General features: G+C 47.6%; 1 protein-coding gene across 1 annotated transcript in view; it reads left to right on the top strand.

Annotated features, from left to right (window-relative positions):
- SRL (sarcalumenin) overlaps positions 1-4031 on the top strand; it is a 51806-nt gene extending 47775 nt beyond the window's left edge. The window contains 2 exon segments of the mRNA XM_023728441.1: positions 195-983; positions 986-4031. Coding sequence (XP_023584209.1) covers positions 195-983; positions 986-1089 — 893 coding nt within the window. The 3' untranslated portion in view covers positions 1090-4031.
- Positions 4032-21377: the final 17346 nt, after the last annotated feature.

Below are 21377 nucleotides of genomic sequence, written 5' to 3'. Positions count from 1 at the left end.
TCAGGCTATTCTTGGTTGAAGGTTGACAAGAGAACAGGAGATACGCCATTAATTCTTTACAAGTTTTTAGAAACGGAGAAAAACCCTAGTGCTCTTACCTCTTTCAGCCCCCGGAATGGTTTAGTTCTGAAAGGAGGTGAGGAGGTTGTAAGGAATGCCTACTCAGCTTGCCTTCTCGTTCCTGCTTCCCAAAGGTTACCCCTTCAATGACGTGTGCCAGTGGTTCATCGACAGGGCCGACCTCATCTTTGTCGTCTTTGACCCAACCAAGCTGGACGTGGGTCTGGAGCTGGAGCTGCTCTTCCGCCAGCTGAAGGGACGTGAATCCCAGATAAGGATCATCCTGAACAAGGCCGACAGCCTGGCCACCCAAATGCTCATGCGGGTTTACGGTGCTCTCTTCTGGAGCTTGGCCCCTCTCATCAATGTCACAGAGCCCCCAAGAGTTTATGTCAGCTCCTTCTGGCAACAAGACTATAAGCCCGACACCCACCGGGAACTGTTTCTAGAAGAAGAGATCTCCCTCCTGGAAGACCTGAACCAGGTGATTGAGAACAGGCTGGAGAATAAGATTGCCTTCATCCGCCAGCACGCTATCCGGGTCCGCATCCATGCCCTCTTGGTTGACCGCTATCTGCAGACTTACAAGGACAAAATGACCTTCTTCAGTGATGGAGAACTGGTCTTTAAGGACATCGTAGAAGATCCTGATAAATTCTACATCTTCAAGACCATCCTGGCAAAGACCAATGTCAGCAAATTTGATCTTCCCAACCGTGAGGCCTACAAGGACTTCTTTGGCATCAACCCCATTTCCAGTTTCAAACTACTCTCCCAGCAGTGCTCCTACATGGGAGGTTGCTTTCTGGAGAAGATTGAGCGGGCCATCACCCATGAGCTTCCCAGCCTCCTGGGTAGCCTCGGGCTGGGGAAGAATCCAGGTGCTCTGAACTGTGACAAGACAGGGTGTGGAGAAACCCCAAAGAATCGCTATAGGAAACACTAGATTGTTGCGCGGCCATTCTCGAGTTCCTATTGGTGAATGAGCTTGTGTCCTGTCTGAAAAGTCCTGGTTTATTAACCTTTTGAGCCACACCGGGCGAGAAGTAGGCATTGGAGATTTGGGATTTAACCGAGGCCGTGGGTCAGGGGAGGACAGTAGAAACTGTGAATTATAGTGTGCTCATCTTGTTGCTTCAATTAGGAGGCCTGATTGAGGCGAGTCAGGCTACAGCTGCTTTTCCAGGGCCTTCTCTTGGAGGGACAGGGCACAGCTACATTCTAGTATGTACTGATTAATGAGGGTCAAATCAGCTAAAAGCAGCTGAAATTTTTCCTTATGAGCTAGGAAGAGTGAAGACCTGAGTTACGGGGGCTCCTCAGGTCCATTTTGGTTTCCTTCCACAGTCACAGTCTTCTGTTTGCTCCCCAGCCCTCTGCTGCCTCCGAAGTTCAGGCTGACTTTCAACAGTGGGCAATCTCTTGGGTCTAACTCTTCCTGAGTTTTGAGCTTATCCCCAGGACCTCTTCCCTGTTTCCTCACGGGGCAGGGCAGGGCAGTGCTGTAGGCTGCCAGGCCCCTAAGAGCAGGGGAGTCCCCAGGTTAGGATAGGAGCTGCCTCCTCCACGGCCAGTTCTCTGATGCAGACTTCCCAGCCAGGTGGAGCTGGTCCTGTTATCAGCCCCAAGAGGAATGGGAGTGTTCACAGTGTATTCAGGTCACTTACTTTCTGGAAGTGACTTCAGTGAGATTACTGGAAGGGCTCAGAGCGTTAGTTGGTTTGCAGTGACTTTTGTCTGTTGCATGTCTTGGAAAACTCAGATCCCAGAGGCGCTGGGTTTCAGAGGAAAATGGAGGTCCTGCTCCTTTTCATGCGGGACTTCGAGCAGCCAGCCTCTCCTGAATTTCAGAGGAGACGTTTCCACGCTTTCTCTGTGGGAACACTTGGCGAAAGAATCGTTTCTTCCCAGTTTTCACCACCCTGGCTTTTGCTTTCCTCCTCTTCTCCATTCCCTGATGCACCAAACACAAGGAACTTGGAGTAATTTCATGAGTCAGAACCAGCTCCAGCTACTCTGTGCCATTGTTAACATTCAGTTTCCCACCTGAACTAGATACCGATGTCCACGTCTCTGCACCTTGGGAAAGCCAGGCCTTCAAAAACCAGAGTGTGAATATGTGTGGATGTTGTCCAAGAGGAATTAGGGAGATACCACAGATGAGAGGGCGCAGAGAAGGACCTTCTCCTGGGAGATTCCTGCCTGGCTGGCGTGCACATGGAGAGCGGGGCGGGCAGAGCCTGGAGGGCGGCGCCTGGAGGTCAGCAGCAGCCTCTTGAGGAAATGTGGATGGGGGAGTGGTCTGCCCCCATCTGGCTAGGGCTGCCTGGAGGGGCTTCTCTCAGCACAGGGCGTCAGTTGTCCTGGGGACTCAAATACGGGGCCTAGCTCAGAAGGTCCTCCTGGACCAGAGCAGAGTGGAAGTGAAGCAAGGCAATCTGAGATTCGGGCATTGGGAGCCAGTGGCCATCAGATTAGGGCCGCGCAGAGAACTGTTAGTGCTCTGGTCCATGCTGCACGGTGGCTGCCGCTTTTGGCTCTGCAGAAGGCCTGGAACCTCCAACAAGAAAACCAGAGGCTGCACAGCCTCCAGGACACTCTAAGGAGGGAGTCAACCAGAGAAGGAAAGGGAGTGCTCTAAGGGGCAGTAAGGAGCCTGCTGACCAGGGGCTGATGAGCTGGAATTGCCTGGACTTTTCTTCTGAAAAAACCTAAAACCTTTGCCTTCTCTCTCCTTCATTCACCCTCCTGGGGTCTGCCCTCCCACCTCTCCCCTTAACGTTCCTTAATGCACATCTGTGTTTCTCAGTGCAGTAAGGGAAGCAAGCGGTGGCAGCACTGTATGGGCATTGTCATAGCTGTTGATGTCACCTTTGCTTTGGGGAAGGTGGGTGGAATGAGGCGAATGAATTCACACTATGTTTAGATTCTGGGGGCTGCATTATCGGTGTGCTCTTTGTTTCTTTCTTCGCCTTTTGCACTTTTCTTCCTCCTCCTATTTTTCTGTCCATAATCCTCTTCTCTCTGAACTGTTTCTCTCCTCCTCACCCCTTGCCTCACCTCCTCCCTGCCTGCCCGCAGGCCTGTCACTCACTCAGCACATGTACTAAGTGCTTGGTTTTGCCCAGCTCTGTGGAGGTGGATTTCCAGCAGAATTCTGACTCTTTGGGGATGTTGGGGTCTGGGGGAAATCTAGGACCCAGAGATCCCCCAAGAGGAGAGCTGTAAGTATTTGTGCCTCAACAGTTGCTGTTTCTCTACAGAACTGAACCTTTCTAGTGTACTTTTCAATTCTGATTTCATCAGGGAGAAAGCCTCTATAATAAAGTTCCAGTCTCTCTTTAACAAACACTTCGTACTTTCTCACTGTCTCCAACCGATTTAATCTCTGTCTTTCTGTCTAGTAGAATGTGCTGAGTTTTTAAGCTTCTTGGGGACAGACTGAAAACTTATAAACTGCCCACTCTTGTTTCAGGTGTTCCTGCACCTTCAGCACACTCCCTCCTGCTTGTCACCTCCCAGGTGCTCAGAGATGACTCGGTCCCTCAGCTGCCTGGGAAACCCAGGCCTTTGGTTGCATGGCCTGAAACTTCAGGAAATACTCTCTGCTCAACTCCTGAGTCTGTCATTGCCACTGGCTCTTTTAATAGAGGTTACTTGAAATTTCTATTCCCAGTTCAGGCACAGTTAAACCATTTGGCTAATACTACCACCCACACAGCTGCCTACCTGATACGCAAAGATTCTGGTGGAGGAGGCCAGCAAATCTGCCCCAAGTGGTAAGGCTGGCCTCCCCACTTGGCTTCTCCAGAAAGCCGTCACCCTGGCCCCACGGTGTGGGTCTGGGCCTCCTGACTCTCCTGAGGAGTTCCACACCTTTTTTTTATTTTTTGTTTTACTTTCGATGAGGTTTACAGAACAAACAGTTTCTCATTAAACAGTACACATATTGTTTTATGACAGTGGTTAATGACCCCACATCATATCAACACTGTCTCTTCTCAACCTGGGGTTCCCTATTACCAGCTTTCCTGTCCCCTCCTGCCTTCCAGTCCTTGTTCTTGGACTGTTGTGCCCATTAGTCTCGTTTTGTTTTATGGGGCTGTCTAATCTTTGGATGAAAGGTGAACTTCGGAGTGACTTCATTACTGAGTGACACAGATGTGTGTGTGAATGTGTATGAGTTGTTGGCCAGATGATGCCCAAGACAGCCAGGAGAGGACATCACACCAGTCTCTAGGAGTTGGATCCTTCCCCGGCGAACTGAGGAGAAAGTCCGAGCCTTAGAGAACTCACAACTACTGCATACCATCGAGTTTCTAACTAGTCCTCAATTGATGAACATTTAAACAGTCTCCAGTCTTCTGCTATTAAAAATACCACTCCAAAGTGACAGAGTTACCTATTGTTTGCTTCCCTTCATGGAAGAAAGAAGGGGATACAGGAACATACACGCTTCTGCTCATTTGTGCAAAGGCAACAGGAAGGATACGCCAGACAGTAGTGAGACGGGCTGCCTACAGGGGGTATGGGACCAGGGTGGAAAGGACGGGGACGGGGCAGGGATGAGGGGGGTGTGATCTCTCCCAGCACCCCTTTTTGCATGTCTGACTCTTGGAGCCATGGTAGTGTTTCACAAACCCCCCAAAATAAATAACTGAACCCCCCGCCCCAGGGCGTGCAGGAGCACAAAGTGAAATACAAACGGTACCAAACGTTCACCCTGGATTGGGAAGAACACAGTCACCCTGAGGGGATGGGGAAGAAGAGAACCTAGGAAACTTGGGGTGACAGCACTCTGACTGCACTGCGTTGTCAAGGACTTCACGGTTACTGTACCCCAGTCAGTAAGTTTGTTTCTCCAAGGGGGCTGGGTTAGCAACTCTGAGATGACCTTAGGTATATACTAGGCTCCAGCAAGTAAGTATACTGTTGATAATGAGAGATTTCTCACTATTGAAGAAAGAGTTCCAAATAAGAAAAGGGGAGACTGGAGTTAGAGCTATCAGTGTGAACTCAGGATTAGAAATTCAAGCCAGATTCAGAAGAGGACGTGGAACCAGGGATATCCTGATCCATCTGATGCCAGATGGATCCTGGCTGAAAGCAGAGAATAGCAGAAAGATGTTATGCTAAGGCATTCAACTGTGTGGATCATAACAAGTTATGGACGACATTGCAAAGAATGGGAATTCCAGACCACTTAATTGTGCTCATAAGGAACTTGTACAAAGATCAAGAGGCAGTCGTTCGAACAGAACAAGGGGATACTGTGTGGTTTAAAGTCAAGGAAAGGTGTGCGTCAGGGTTGTATCCTTTTACCATACCTACTCAAACTGAATGCTGAGCACATAATCTGGGAAGCTGGACTATACGAAGAAGAAAGGGGCATCAGGACTAGAGGAAGACTCGTTAACAACCTGTGATGTGCAGATGACACAACCTCGCTTGCTGAAGTGAAGAGGACATGAAGCACTGACTGACGAAGATCAAAGACTAGAGCCTACAGGATGGATTACACCTCAACATACAGAAAACAAAAATCCTCGCAGCTGGACCAGTAAGCAACATCATGATAAACAGAAAAGACTGAAGTTGTCAAGGATTTCATTTGTCTTGGATCCCCAGTCAACACCCATGGAGGCAGCGGTCAGGAAACCAAAAGACGCGTCGCACTGGGCCAACCTGCTGCACGAGACCTCTTCAAAGTGTTGAAAAGCAAAGATGTCCCCTAGGAGACGAGGGCGCGCCTGACCCAAGCCACGGTGTTTTCAGTCGTCTCATGTGCACGTGAAGGCTGGACGATGAATAAGGAAGAGCGAAGAAGAACTGAGGCCTTTGAGTTGTGCTGTGGGTGAAGAATAATGTGAACAGCCCATGGACTGCCAAAAGAATGAACAAACCTGTCTTGGGAGAAGTACAACCAGAATGCTCCTTAGAAGCGAGGACGGTGAGACTGTGTCTCACATACTTTGGACGTGTTATCAGGAGGGATCAGTCCCTGAAGGACATCATGCTTGGTAAAGTACAGGGTCAGTGAAAAAGAGGAGGACCTTCAACGAGATGGAGTGAGTGACACAGTAGCTGCAACAATGGGCTTAAGCATAACAAGGATTGTGAGGATGGCGTAGGACCAGGCAGTGTTTCGTTCTGTTGTACACAGGGTCACTATGAGTCGGAACTGACTCAACAGCACCTAACAACAACAACAGATAGGTAGATATAAACGACAACAATAAGAAACCAAACCAATGCCATCGAGTTGATTCCAATTCACAGCGACCCTATAGGATAGAGAATAACTGCCCCATAGGGTTGCCAAGGCTGTAATCTTTACAGAATCAGACTGCCACATCTTTCTCCCAAGGAACGGTTGCTGGGTTCGATTTGCCAACCTTTAGGTTATCAGCCAAGTGCTTTAACCACTGTGCCACCAGGGCTCCCTTAGGTAGATATATATAAAAATAATAGATTTCACAGATACATAGTAGATATATAAATTTTTATCTATGTCTCTGTCCATCCATCTACCCATCATCAGATTTAGAAATACTAAAGTGTGTGTGCATGCGTGAGTGCATACGTGTATATCTCCGAGCTTTGTCTGCTGACGGGACATAGAAGCAACCACACAGTAGCCGTGAACACACCTAACATCACACGGAGCTCCTGTTCCAGTTTTGGCACTTGACGGCCCCACATCCTGGGAAACACCTTAGTCCTGGGCAAACTGGGATGGCTGGTCACCCGACCCAGCACCCAGATCTTGGTTTTTAAATTCCATTCTCCAGGAAAAGGAACCCGACCCCTTTGGAGAACGTAAGGTACAAGATGAGCCTGGAACGTCTTCGAGTGCCAGAAAGGAAGGAAGTTCTCAGAATGATGGGGATGCGTCAGAAGGACACAGGATCCAACTTGAAGGTACTCCCAATGGAAAATCTAGGACAATTTGAGCAACAAAATGATAGTAACGAGTTATAAGCCGGCGAATAAAACAAATATTAGTCTATAGTGATATAAACAATTGAACAAATAAGCAGAGCAGGGCCAGCTCTTCCTCATTGTAGAGACACAATTAGTAAACGCGTAAAAAATGATGGAAACAGAAAATCCCCAGCAGGCAAACACCACAGCAGTATTGTGGCAGCCGCGACTTACGGATGGATGTGTAGGGAACGGTGAGAAACATCTGCATAATCTCACAGTATCCCCCGCGACATTCTTAGTAGCTTCAAAGGGAAGAATAGTAACTTCATTGTGGAGAAAGCTGAGACACCCCCTAACTCAGCGATCCCAGTCAACGGCACCAGGAGTGAGATACAGTGACATCTGCGAAAGCTGGAACCTGTGTAAGGCGGAAACCTGTCAGAGAAGGAAAACTCAGATATTTTCCACTAAAATGAGCGCCAGAAAAGTGGTAAGACTGCACCCTGTCAAAGGCGGGAAACTCGCAAGACCCGAAAAACGAGGCGGTCCCGTCGAGTTCCGGCTCTCACAGGTTCACTGTCACCACCGCGTACCTCCTGATGCGGCGAGAGGGCACGGCTTCCCTTCCACGGGCCTCCTGCCAAAAACGCACCTCAGTCTAACCTTGAGAAGGTGTCAGAGCAGCCCGAAGTGAGGGGCACTCTACCAGACACCCGGCCGGCGCTCTTCACATGTGTCCAGTCCTGAGAGAGCCAAGGCGACTGAGGATCTGTCACAGACGGAAGGAGACGTGACGCCCAAAGGCAAGGTGGGTCTGGAATGGATGCTGGACCAGACACGGGGCAGCTGAGGGAAAACAGCTGAAACCCAGTAAGCTCCGCAGGTCACCTAATGGCACTGCATCCGTGTTAACTTCTAGTTTCCAATATTTGGACCATGGTTACGTAAGATAGTAAGCTCGGGAAAACCAGGTGAAGAGTAAGGGAACTGCGCTATTTTTGCAACTTCACTTAAGTATTCAGTTATTTCAAAATAAAAGTTTCAGAAGTAAAAATGCTCCACTGACTATTCTTGTACGTATGTCCCGTCATTTATGCGTGAGTACATATCCAGAAGCAGAAGCACAGGACCCAAGGTTGTGTCCATTTTTAATTGTTGGTGGTGTTGTTAGGTGCCCTTGAGTCAATTCTCACTCATGGCGAACCCACGTGACAGAGTAGAGCTGCCCTGTAGGTTTCCTGGAGCCCTGGTGGCAGAGTGGTTAAGAGCTCAGCTGCTAACCAAAAGGTTGGCAGTTCGAATCCACCAGCTGCTCCTTGGGAACCCTATGGGGCAGTTCTACTCTGTCCTATAGGGTCGCGATGAGTCAGAATTGACTCGATGGCAACGGGTTTGGTTTGGTTTGGTTTTATAGGGTTTCCTAGGCTGTAATCTTTACAGTGATAAAGTAGAGGATCAGCAAAAAAGAGGACGTCCCTCAACGAGATGGAGTGACACGGTGCCTACAAAAATGGGCTCAAACATAGCAAGGATTGTGAGGATGGTGCAGGGCCAGGGCAGCGTTTCGTTCTGTTGTACACAGGGTTGCTGTGAGTCGGAATCGGCTCGACGGCACCTGACAACAGCAATCTTTACGGCAGCAGATCACCAGGTCTTTCTCCCGTTAGATGCTGCCAAGTTACCCTCCAGAGAGACTGTGTCAGTTCACATCCCCAACAGCAGTGCATGAGAGTGCAGGTCACCTGCACCCCTGCCAAGACAGTACCGTTATTAAACGTTTGGATTTTTGCCTGTCGGTCAGGTAAAAATTTCCCTGGAGTTTCCATTTACATTTCTCTTTTTATGAGCAAGATCGGGCACCTTCCATATTTTAAACTATTTTATCTTTTCTATTTTGTTAATAGACTGCTGAGAGCCTCTGATGATTCTTCTATTGCATTTTTTATCTTTTTCTTACTGATTTGTAAGAGCTTTTTATATATTAAAAAATTCGCCTTTTGTTTGTAAAGACTCTCTTCAGTCTAAGAATAAAACACAGTTTTCCATGTTTTACTTGCCCAAGGCCTTTTATGTTTTCTCCCCACTTAACACTCAGAATATTTTTCAAAGGACAATATGCTGTGTGTGATGATAGCAAACAGAAGTCCGCAGTGTTAGGAAGGGAAAAAAAAGGGCAATCCATATTCCCAACCAGAACTTCAACACTTCCGTCATAATTCCAAGGCCGCATTCATCCCTAGCACTGTGAAGAGCAGATTTAACTTTAGGTTAATGGAACTCCAAGTAACCAACCAACGGTGCAATAAATCTGCCTGAACCAGAGACCAAACACGGTATCTACACAGTATCTGTCTTCATGTTTCCCCCACACCCTAAAGGAAAAACCACAAACCTCAGTGCCAGGCTACGATGTCTTACTGTCAAACTATTCAGTGGTTTGGGGTCCCACAAAATGGGAAGCACTGATAGCTTGAGTCTGACACCACACACAGAAGCACGCGGACATGCACGCACGCACGCGCACATAGACTCTACAGACAGTGCACATGCTCCTTCCCCTACCTGCACCCACACCCCTTCTCTCCATCTGAACTCCTTCAGGACCCAGCTTGCGGCCCTCTCTTCCCTTAGAGCCTCCCTGATCCCCATAGTTCACAGTCATGTCTCCCTACTATGGATTCACAGCACTGATTTTCTATGCGGCTTATTTAAAACTGCCGTTCTGTGCTGGCTTGTGGCATTTCTTCTACTATTAATATTTTGTTAATGTTTAACTTATCTCAAGGAGCCCTGGGGGCACAGTGCACTTGGCTGCTAACCAAAAGGTTAGTGGTTCAAACTCATCCAGCAGATCCACAGGAGAAAGACCTGGTAATCTGCTCCCATAAAGATTACAGCCTAGGAAATCCCATAGGGCTCTTCTACTCTGTCACAAAAAGTAGTTCTTCTCCCTACTTGTTATGAGTCGGAATCAACTTGATGGCACCCAACAACAACATACCTTCTGGCACCATTAGGGCAGGAACTAGCTTGTATTTCTTAGTATCAAACTCTTTGAAGGCAAGAGCTTCCATACTCCTTGTATGCCAAAGCATCTAATACAGAAGCAGCTCTCTTTACAAATATGAAACTCTTCACAAATGCAAACATCACTACGCTGAAGCAGAAGCACGAGCTCTCAGCCAACAGATGGTGTTAGTGGTTCTGCAGGACCAGGTTTGCCTAGTTAGCAGGAATTTAACAAGCAGCTGCGCACAGGCGTCAAGGGAGGAAGGCAAATGAGTAATTTTTTAAAAAAAACACCTGTCTTTTCTATAGAACAGTGTTCATGACGTCATTTCAGGTTACCCTCTTGAGATACAAACACACAAGCATTTTAAGCTGTGAGAAATAATCTTACTGTTTTTCTGGAAGTACATACCCCTGTCAGACAATCTCCCGTTTTCCCATGTGTGACAGGTATAAGACATACCTCACTTTTTGTCTTAATGCTGCTACACAGAGTGCCACTTCAGTACAGCTAATAGCATCCTACCACACCAACCCTCCATCATGGTCCAACCATCAGCTAGGACCTGAACGCTCTGGAGAATGAAGAAAAGCAGGCAGAGGAGGGAGAAGGGAGCGGTGTAGGATGAGGACAAGTTGAAATCAACTCAATGAAGGGTGGCTAAAACTCCAAGAGAAAATACTTCTTCTGGCCTGAAGAACCAGAGGATAGTTTGGGGCAACAACTGATGCTGGAAAATGAAGGGAGAATTCTAGGAAGGAGAGAGAGAAGGGAAACCTCAAATTCTGTGAATCAATTCTCCCCAGTCACTGGCTGACTCCTGAACCACATGTGTGGTACAAACTGCAAGCAGCCCAGCTAAGGATAAAAGAATTGAACTGCTAACCAAGAAAAGTGTTTGTTGTTTGAGCCCAACCAAGTTAATAACTTGCTTTAAAGCAACACCTGACCAAAAGCGGGAAAATGTAGAACAGATTTTAAAATTTTAATGGATGCATCAATTGGTCCCAACCACCTGGAGTAAAAGAGAATGAAGAACACCAAAGACACAAGGAAAGTAGTAGCCCAAGAGACAGAAAGGGCCACATAAACCAGAGACTTCCTCCGCCTGAGACCAGAAGAACTAGATGATGCCTGGCTACCACCAATGACTGCCCTGACAGGGAACACAACAGAGAATCCTGGATGGAGCAGGAGAAAGGTGGGGTGCAGACCTCAAATTCTAGTAAGAAGACCAGACTTAATAGTCTGTCTGACTGAGACTGGAGGAACCCCAGAAAGCGTGGCCCCTAGATTCTCTATCAGCCCAGAACTAAAAAAATTTCCAAGGCCAACTCTTCAGACAGGGATTGGACTGGACTGTGGGACATAAGTTGATACTTGTGACGAGCGTGCCTCTTAGCTCAAGTAGATACAAGAGACTAAACGGGCACCTTCTGTCCGGAGGTGAGATGGGAATGCAGAGAGAGTTAGGAACTGGTTGAATGGACATAGGGAATCAGGTGGAAAGGAGAAGTGTGCTGTCACAGTATAGGGAGAGCAATTAAGGTCACAGAACAATGTATGTATATATTTTTGTATGGAAAAAAATTTAAAAAATTAAAAAAAAATTATGGAATCCAGACTTTCTGGAGCCATGAAGGCTGGATGAACCCCCAAAACTACTACCCTGAGATTATCTTTAAACCTTAAACCAAAAACATCCCCCTGAAGTCTTCTTAAAACCAAATAGTAGTTTAGCTTAAGTAGTAAAGAATGTCTGCCTTGAGCACTGTACTCTTTTAAGATCTATCTATATGGGATCAAACTGACAACAGCAACTTGCAAGATTAGATAGGAAACTTAGGGAACAGAGTGTATGTTAATGGGGGAAGAACAACCAGAAAAGGAGGGTGGGAATGGTTGCACAACTTGAAGAATGTAATCAATGTTAGTAAATTGTACATGTAGAAACTGTTGAATTGGTTTATGTTCTACTGTGTATATTCTCAATAACAACAAAAATTATTTAAACAAACAAACAAAAAAACCAACAACAACAACTCTTCAGAGGAATATAATAGAATCCAGAGCATTCACAATATTCACAATGTCCAAGATACAATCCAAAATTATTTGACATACAGAGAAACAAGAAAATGTGATCTGTGCATAAGAGAAAAGTCAATCAATGGAGGCTGATCCCAAGAAGACTCAGATGTTGGAATCAGGAGATTTCAAAATGCCTGTTATAGCAATGCTCAGTAACATAGAAAGATGGGATATCTCAGAAATATAAACTACAACAAAAGAAACAAATAGAAATTCTAGAAATAAGAACTACTACATGTGAAACTGAAGGAGCCCTGACGGTACAGTGGTTAAGTGCTCAACTGCTAACCGAAAGGTTGGCAGTTCAAACCCCCCAGAGGTTCTGCAAGAGAAAAGGCCTGGCGATCTGCTCTCATAAAGACAATAGCCTAGGAAACCCTGTGGGGCCATCCTAACAGAGTAGAAAATCAACTTGACAGCACACAACAATATCTGAAATTAAAAAAAAAAACAAAAACTAGAAGGGTTTAACAACAGAGTGGAGATGTCAGAGGAAAAGAGTCTGTGAACTTACAGACAGATCAACAGAAATTATCCAGTCAGAAAACATAGAGAAAAAGATTAAAATCAAATCAGCAGAGTCTCAGGGATCTGTGAGACAATATAAAAATGATTAACATATGTGTAACTAGAGTCCCGGAAAGGGAAGAGGACATAAAAAAAAGTTTGAAGAAATAATCACTGAAAGTTGCCCAAATTTGATCAAAGATATAAATTTACAGATTCAAGAAGCTCAATGAACAACTCAATATATATAAAAAGACATTTAGGCACATCATAGTCAAACTCTGAAAACCAAAGAAAAAGAGAAATTTTACATGGGAGAACAATAATTTGAAGGACTAATAACTTTTCATCAGAAATAATGGAGACCAGAAGACAGTGGCATGACATATGTAAAGTCTTAAATAGCACAGCTTCACTACAAGAAATGCTCCAGCTCTTCAGGCTAAGTGGAAGTGTCAGATGGAAGCCTGGATCTCGAGGAAGGAGTGCAGAGCAAGGGAAATGGTAACTCGAGGTAAAGACAAAAGTACTTTTCTCTTAATTTCTTTAAAATACATGACAGTTTAAAGCAAAAATTAAAGCACTGCCTCGGGGAGTTTATAACACATGTCCATGTCATACGTATGACAATATAACATCAAAACTGGGTGGGGGAAGAGAATGCATCTACATAGTTGCAAAGTTTTTACATGTTATATGAAGTATTGCAATATGAACTCTAAATAGACTGTGAAAAGTTAAGGATCCATATTGCGATCCTGAAAGCAACTACTAAAAAAAAAGAAAGTGGTATAGCTAAAAAAACATTAGATGCATAAAATGAAATTCTAAAAAAATATTGATCCAGAAGGCAGGAAAGGAACTCAAATGGCAATATACTCTTTATTTCCCCTTCACAGCCTCTATCAGTTCACCTGGCGAGTCCAGCTACGTTAGAAAGAGTTGTACGCTTCTGTCTTGTTCTTAATAGCACTGCTATATAGTCTTCTGTTCCTTTTAAATACAGTATTCATTTTGGCTATCTCAAAATTAATGTCTTATATTCCAGTCATGTTTCTTGATTACATATAGCTAGTAAATAACTAAGCCATTCCTTTAAAATTGCTCACACCCATGACTCAGCTACACTTGCTTTCAATTTACCTAATCTATAGGTATTCGCAAGGAGCCCTGGTGGCAAACTGGTTAAACACTCAGCTACTAACCAAAAGATCTGCAGTTCGAACCCACCAGCTGCTCCATAGGAGAAATAGGTGGCAGTCTGCTTCCGTAGAAATTACATAGGGTCGCTATGAGTTGGAATTGACTTGAAGACAATGGGATTTTTTTTTTTTTTATAGGATAGGCATTCACCTGTTTAAAAAGCAGGTGAACCCTGAGACTATAGCCTTAAGACACCCTTCTAACTTGTAACTGAAGCCACTCCTGAGATCACCTTTCAGCCAGATGGGAGCCCAGTGGGTAGACAGTAACACCTGTGAGGAATGTGCTCCTTAGAACAATCAACTATATGAGACCAAGGGGGCAGCATTTGCCAGAAGCAAAGATTAGAAGGTAAGAAGGGGCAAGGAAACTAAATGAATAGAAACGGGGAACTGAGGGTGGAAATGGGGAGAGTGCTGACACACGGTGGGGTCAGTGGCTGTAAAAATGGCATGGTGGGGCAACTGACCTCCTCTAACTTCACGGGGCCGGGGGCAGGAGGGGGGAGAATCCAGATGAACAGCCCAAGGCTGATCCCTCTGAGGTGGAGGTCAGACATGCCTCCTCGCTCCAACTTTCTTACCAATTCTGACACCAACTGTCCCTCCCATGGCACCCTACTTCTCTGCTGGGTTCAAAAATTTATTGCAGTGGCCACACAGAACTCACAAACAATACTCATGATGATGGGGTTTATTAGGGAAGTAACAGGTTACAATCCAGGCTCAGGAATGCTCAGGATACAGTTCTTCCATCAGGACTCTTCTCAGCTGTGCCCACAGGCAGACTGCTCTCTGACCTCTCAGTCCAGTCTTTGCCCTGCTCAGGCAGTGGTACAAAACTCTTTCAGTGCTGCCGATGTACCCAGAGGCACCCTACTCTGCCCATGAGCTCGTGCTCGAAGGCCCTCACCATTCTCACTCCCTGGGCCAGGATGCCCACCACAGCCATCTCACACTGGTCTCCTGGTTCCTCCCATCTCGTGTGCTGTCACTGGCTTCTGTGTTACAGTTTCCTCTGTCTCCTGAATCTAGGAGGTTTTCAGTGTGGGGATCCTGGTTCCAAAGGATGCGCTCCACTCCTGGCTCCTCTTTTCTTGATAGTGGTGAGATCCTCACTTCCAGCCTCTGGGATGGCTCATTTTAAGCCTAGCAGGATGGCAATACTGGCCAATCCCCTTGTTAGGGTTTCATCCACCCCCACGAGGGTGCCATGCACCTCATTCACATTGCGCTGGGCCACAAGCACCTCATTTGCACAGCCCAACCCAGTCATTTGGTGGGAGTTACAAAGATGATGCCTAGAAGTGCCATGTTAAGTAATTCACTGCACCCCAGTGGCCGATGTCATGGAACATCTTGTGTATGAACAGTGGCCATCAGATTAGGGCCGCGCAGAGAACTGTTAGTGCTCTGGTCCATGCTGCACGGTGGCTGCCGCTTTTGGCTCTGCAGAAGGCCTGGAACCTCCAACAAGAAAACCAGAGGCTGCACAGCCTCCAGGACACTCTAAGGAGGGAGTGATCTGCCTTCGAAAGGTCCAGTTCCGCTTTGCACACAAGGGTCACCATGAGTCTGAAGCAACTCGATGGCAACCAGCAACAATGACACTGCTTACATGCCTTGAGATATCTGGAAGGACACATGAGAAATCTCTAGAGTTCCCTCTCAGCGGGGGAGTGATGGCCTGGGCCGCCGGACAGCGATGGGAGCCTTACACGGCACACCTCTTTATACTTCCGATTTTCAAACCAAGAAATTAATTAAAAATTTTAAAATAAATGAAAAATGGGAAACGAATTTGATGTGTCAACCTTCACCTAAAGCACAATAAAATGTTAAATAAATAAGCTGGTGACAATAACACCTCCCAGTAGACACTGGTCCTCTAAGGTACAGCGTTCACGTCTGTAATTTCTAATGGCTTTAGCAGAAATAACCAGCCATACCAGATATAAACCTCCTGAAATTGACCTTTGCTCAATGCTACAGAGCGACAGGGAAGAGACTCTTCGTGGACTAAGCAAACAGCAGCTTCCACCTCAGGGCAAGCCTTCCATATCAAGACTGAAAAGAATGGTGTTTAGGAAAAACTCCAGCTGGCACCATTTATTGTTGCTGTTAGGTGCCGTTGAGTCGCTTCCAACTCATAGCTACCCTACATACAACAGAACGAAACACTGCCCGGTCCTGTACCACCCTCACAATCGTTATTATGCTTGAGCCCACTGTTGGAGCCACTGTGTCAATCCATCTCATTGAGCGTCTTCCTGTTTTTCCCTGACCCTCTACTTCACCAAGCATGATGTCCTTCTCCAGAGGCTGATCCCTTCTGATAATATGTCCAAAGTATGTGAGATGAAGTCTCACCATTCTCACTTCTAAGGAGCATTCTGGCTGTACTTCTTCAAGACAGATTTGTTCATTCTTCTGGCAGTCCGTGGTATATTCAGTATTCTTCACAAACACCACAATTCAAAGGCATCAGTTTAGGGTGCCAAAAATGGAATCCCAGAACATTCTCTGGCTTGGAACCTAAAACATTTCACTTGATTGTGCACTGGATACATTTTCACTCACTTTAGTATCTTGGTATCTTGTTTTGAGACAAGGAAACACACATCAGTGGCCCCAGCAATACTGTCTCCTTTATTTAAATCACCGAGTTTGTCACGTTATGACCTGGTATTTACTGACGTTTTGGGCTACAAAATCTTTATTTTCTGACATTCTTTTCTCATCAGCTTGACTTTCTCTCCCTTCTTCCTTCAAACCACACTCCCTTTCTTCTTGCCAAAAAAAAAAAAAACAACCCATTGCCATCAAGTTGATTCCAACTCATAGCGACCCTATAGGACAGTAGAACTGTGCCACAGGGTTTCCAACCTGTAATCGTTACGGAAGCTGACTGTCACATCTTTCTCCTGAGGAGCAGCTGGTGGGTTCGAACCGCCAACATTTCTGGTTAGCAGCCAAATGCTTTAACCACTGCTCCTTTAAGCAGGGCTCCTTTCTTCTTGCCAGGGGACAGCAAAACACAGAACACTTGGAGGTGAGGTGTGTATGTTAGTTCTGGTCAGCTACTCAGCCAGCAGCTAGAAAGGCCTTTACTAACCTATTACACTTGGGGTGGCTTGTTCTCTTTCAGACTGCTCAGACAACGCAGCTCCCCTAGGCTAGTCCTAAGTGCACCTCACAAGGCTGAAGGCCCCCCGTCCTCCTCAGCCTCTGTGGCTGGCTAGTGTGTGGCCCTAAGCCCCAGCACCATGGCTTCTATCGACGACAAGGACCGGGCATGCCACTGAGGGCCTAAGTAGCTAAGAATTCTAACCTACACTGTCATGTTATGTTAATGAGACAGCTAGTTGTTTCAGCAAGAGCGTGAACTCTGACCAGCGACTGGTCCTCCCTCCGTCCTGAAGAGAACAGCCTGGAATCCCAAGGATCTGCCTGAGTCCTCGTGAAGGTGCAGCGTCAGACACGAGGGGAGAAACAAAACACAGGGCTCCACACAAAGTGTGCGCAGAGGGAAAGCACGACCCATGAACCTCAGGAGAAAAGAGCCAACGGGAGGAGGGGCCAGGCAGGGCCTTCAGCACAGGCTCCAGGTGGGCTTCCTTAGGAAGATGACAACCTGCAAGCGCTTGACCCTATAACAAGCCGAGGAACCCCACTCCGCTAACCCTCCCGGCACTTGCAGCGGACCCCCACCTTACAACTCTCACTTCCAAAGCAGAAAATTCCAGCAAAAGGCTTCAGCTTACAGAAAACGGAAAAGGCCTGAGATAGGTTATATTCTGGGAAAACAAAATAAATCCAAAAAAAACAGAGGAAGATGTTGGATACAAGTAACAGTAATAAAGAAACCAGTAATGCAGCTGTCTGTTAATATATAACGTTATGTCAAAAATCGTGCTTAAAAAAAATTACACCAAAATTAAAAACTCAGGTAATAAAGGTGTAAAAGATACGAAGATGAAATTCACAGACAATACACAAATACCATTAAACAAATGAAAAAAAGGCTCACTCTCACTGGTAACCATGCAAATACAAATTACACAAGATACCTTTTACAGGCCATCATTTTGGGGAAAAACCTGTAACATTCAGGGTTGGAGAAGATGCCAGGAAGTAGAAGTCTCATTCCAGCCAATGGGAATGTTTGAAAGCAACCTGAACTAACATTTAAAATACGATAGGCTCAGAAACAGTAATTCCAAAACTCTAGCTCTGGAATAGAAATATGACACGTGCACAAAAATTGAAGCCCTTGCCCTTTCTATGTAACACTATAATAACAAAAGCCCAGAAACGATCTTTATTACATCCATCAGCAGGGCACTGGGAGGTGAGTGAGGGTATGTCCATACTACAGAATACTATGCAGCCACTGGAGAGCCCACAGACCCACGGGCACTGACATGAAAGATTATGTAAGACAGCGGGGAGCTTCAAAAAAAAAAATCTGCAGCACAATGCGTAAGGTTTGGGCCTTTTGACATAAAACTAGTTACGGTGTTGTTGGGCGCTGGCCAGTGGATTTCCAACCCATAGCGACCCCCTGTGACAGTACTACTGCCCTCTAGGGCTTTCTAGGCTGTAATCTTTACAGAAGCAGATCGCCAGAGCTTTCTCCCCCTTAGGCTCTGGGTGGGTCTGAACCACCAACCTTTCAGCTAGCAGCCCAGAGCTTAACCATTGCACCACCAAGGCTCCTTTAAAACTAGTTATACACGTAAATATTTATATTTCTGTGTGTGTAACTGAGTGTGCCAAGAGCTGGAATAGAGGAATCGACTGGACGGCAACCAACTGCGTTGGCGCAAAGCCTGAAGGAGCGCGAACACCTTAACCGTGGTTCCCCCTGGGTGGAGACCGGGAAAGAGAGACTTTGCCATATGGTCATTCTTCTCCCCACCCCAACATTTATTTCCACCAGGGCTTGTTCCGGTTCAAACCTCTGCTAAGAGTCTGCATTTCCACCCCACAGACACTGAATCAGAACCTACAATTTAACAAGATCCTCACGTATTCTTATGTATAATAAATTTTGAGAACCACTGCTCCTCTAGTGGGTCTCAGAATTGCTCCCTAACCAGCAGCATTAGCATCGATTGGGAACTTGTTAGAAACGCAAATTCTCAGCAGGAGTCCAAACCAGAGAGAACTTGGTTTGAAGCCATGATCTGCACATCTACCAATCCCAGGCCCTGATACAGAGGTCAACAAGTCAGAGTCCACCACCTCCAGGAGGCGCGGAGTGACCCTTAAAGGTTTGGTCACCGTCCAGTCTCCCAAACCTGACCCCCTGCAGGGCACAGAGTACCACTCCAGTTATCTGTCAAATGAATGAATGCACGAATTGTTTACGCATGACTCTTGTATAAAACAACCCGGGGAGGGGAGGAATAAAAGCATAACTAAAGGGACTTAAACCCCCCACCCAGAGGCACCTCGGAAGAAAGGCCTGACGATCTGTTTCCAAAGGTCACAGCCTTGAAAACCCTATGGACGGTAGTTCTACTCTACACACGTGAGGTCGCCATGAGTCGGAATCAACTGTGGGCCACTAACAATAACAACAAAAAATCACCTTGTGAAAGTAGCTCCCCGCACACACGTACACCCTCTATGCGTTCACTTGCCGCAGTCACCTCACTTGCCGCAGTCACCTCAGTTGCTTGTTTACCGCCTGCCTGTCCCGAACAGACCGTCAGCTTCCGGAAGCACGAGACCGCGGTCCCTCCGTGCTGGCGCCTCCCCGGCCCGAAGCCCGCGCCTAAACCGAGGGGCGAGGGTGGGAAGAGGGGCTGAGCTGGGAAAGCCCGTCCTGGGAGCGACTGCAGCGCCCGGGGGGCTCGACCCCGTCACTCCGTGGAAGGAACGCGGGCAGCGCGGGGGCTGAGAACGAGCAAAATGAACCTAAGCCGTGTTGAGCGCTCACCACACGCCACTGAGTCCGCGTTTTGCACAAACTGCCTCACTTGTCCTCACGACCCTCGTGAGCCAGGTGCTGTCACTGCGACGGTCACTGAGCCCGAGGGAACGCCGCTCGCCCTTGCCCGCTGCCTTCCCGGCGCGGCCCCCCTCATCTCCCTAGGCAGCCGCCAGCGCCGCCCCGCAGCAGAGCCCAGAGCCGGCGGCCCCACAGCAGCAGTGACTGCAGCTCCCGCGCCACCTCCGTCCTCCCAGAGCTCCGCGAGAAGCCCCCGCGGAGGGGGCGGGGCCGGCTTTCCTCGGGGCGCGGCGCTGTGACGTCACGGCGCGCGCCGGGTAGCCCGGCCGGTTGCCGGCGCGAGCGGTGGGCGGGTCCGCACGAGCTCCCTGTGGGGTGGGGACCGTCGGGCCTGGCGGCCGGACCACTGTGACCTTGTGTCATGTTGTCAAGGGCGACGGGCCCAGGGCGCAGACCTGGGGGAAGTGGGCTGAGTGTCCCAGGCACACGCTCGCCAGCTGAGCCTCGTTTTCTCCGTCCCTAAGACGGGGCAGATAAAAGTACCATCAGGCGGGCGTGCGAAGGCGGCGCTCGGTAAGAGGCATTGAACGTTCCCGTCGTCTTTATAAACCCCGGGCCACCCGTCTAGACCGCTGGAAGCTTCTGTCTTCCAAACCAAGGCACGCCACGTAGCTAAAAATCAAGAAACGAGGAATTCTAGTCTTGTCTATACCAAACGTGAACTCAGCAACGTTCCCCGCCAGCAAGGCTTGTTCGTTTATTCCAAATCTCTCGCCCCACAGACTCCCGCCTTGCTGGAGATTAGCGTCTAGCTGTACACCCTCTTTTCTCACGTTTGGTTCCAAGCCCGATGCCACTTAACATTCAGTTTCCCCACCATCTCCTCGGCCCGGGGCGGGGCCCAGGCAGTTCGTCTTAAACGGGTTCTCCAGGCGATGCTGAGGCACACTTAGATTTGAGATTCGCTGGCTCTGTCAAGTAATTGTACAAAAACGGAGTTAACTGAGATGGTGTCAGGCCCTGTAAAGAAAAGTGCCCCGCAGAGGCCCCTGAGTTGGGGTGTTGGGGGGGGGGGCGTGTCAGGGAATCTTCCAGGTGGAAGGTGTTAAAAATGATCTCAAGTTCCTGACTTCAGCAGCTGAGAAAACAAACCCGTTGCCGCTGAGTCGTCCTACTCAATAGCCACCGTTTAGGATAGAATATAACTGTTCCATAGGGTTTCCAAGGAGCGCCTGGTGGATTCGAACTGCCGACCTTCTGGTTAGCAGCTGTGGCTGTTAACTACTACACCAGCAAGGTTTCCAAGCAACTGAGAAGGGGGACATAGAATAAGGTGGCAGATTTGAATGGAAGAGCCGTCTGTCTCCCCGACTCCAGTAGCCATCTAAGTGATCTCCCTGCTTTCACTCTTGCCTACCCTCATTCTCTACACAGCAGCCAGCTCATGAACCCCTCAGAGTTCCCCAATGGTCTCTCAGCACACAGAATTCCAAATGTCTTATGCCTTGGCCTACAGGCCCCGCATACCCCATCCCACCTATCTCCTCAGCATTCTCTTCCTCCCCCACTACACCCCTGACATATGCACCTACCCAGGCAGAGCTGTTTCCACGATGTCCTA

This window comes from Trichechus manatus, unplaced genomic scaffold, assembly GCF_000243295.1.
Source record: "Trichechus manatus latirostris isolate Lorelei unplaced genomic scaffold, TriManLat1.0 scaffold00024, whole genome shotgun sequence".
Taxonomy (NCBI): Eukaryota; Metazoa; Chordata; class Mammalia; order Sirenia; family Trichechidae; genus Trichechus; species Trichechus manatus.
The sequence above is the reverse complement of the archived record's forward strand: the minus strand, read 5'-3'. Positions and strand labels throughout refer to the sequence as shown.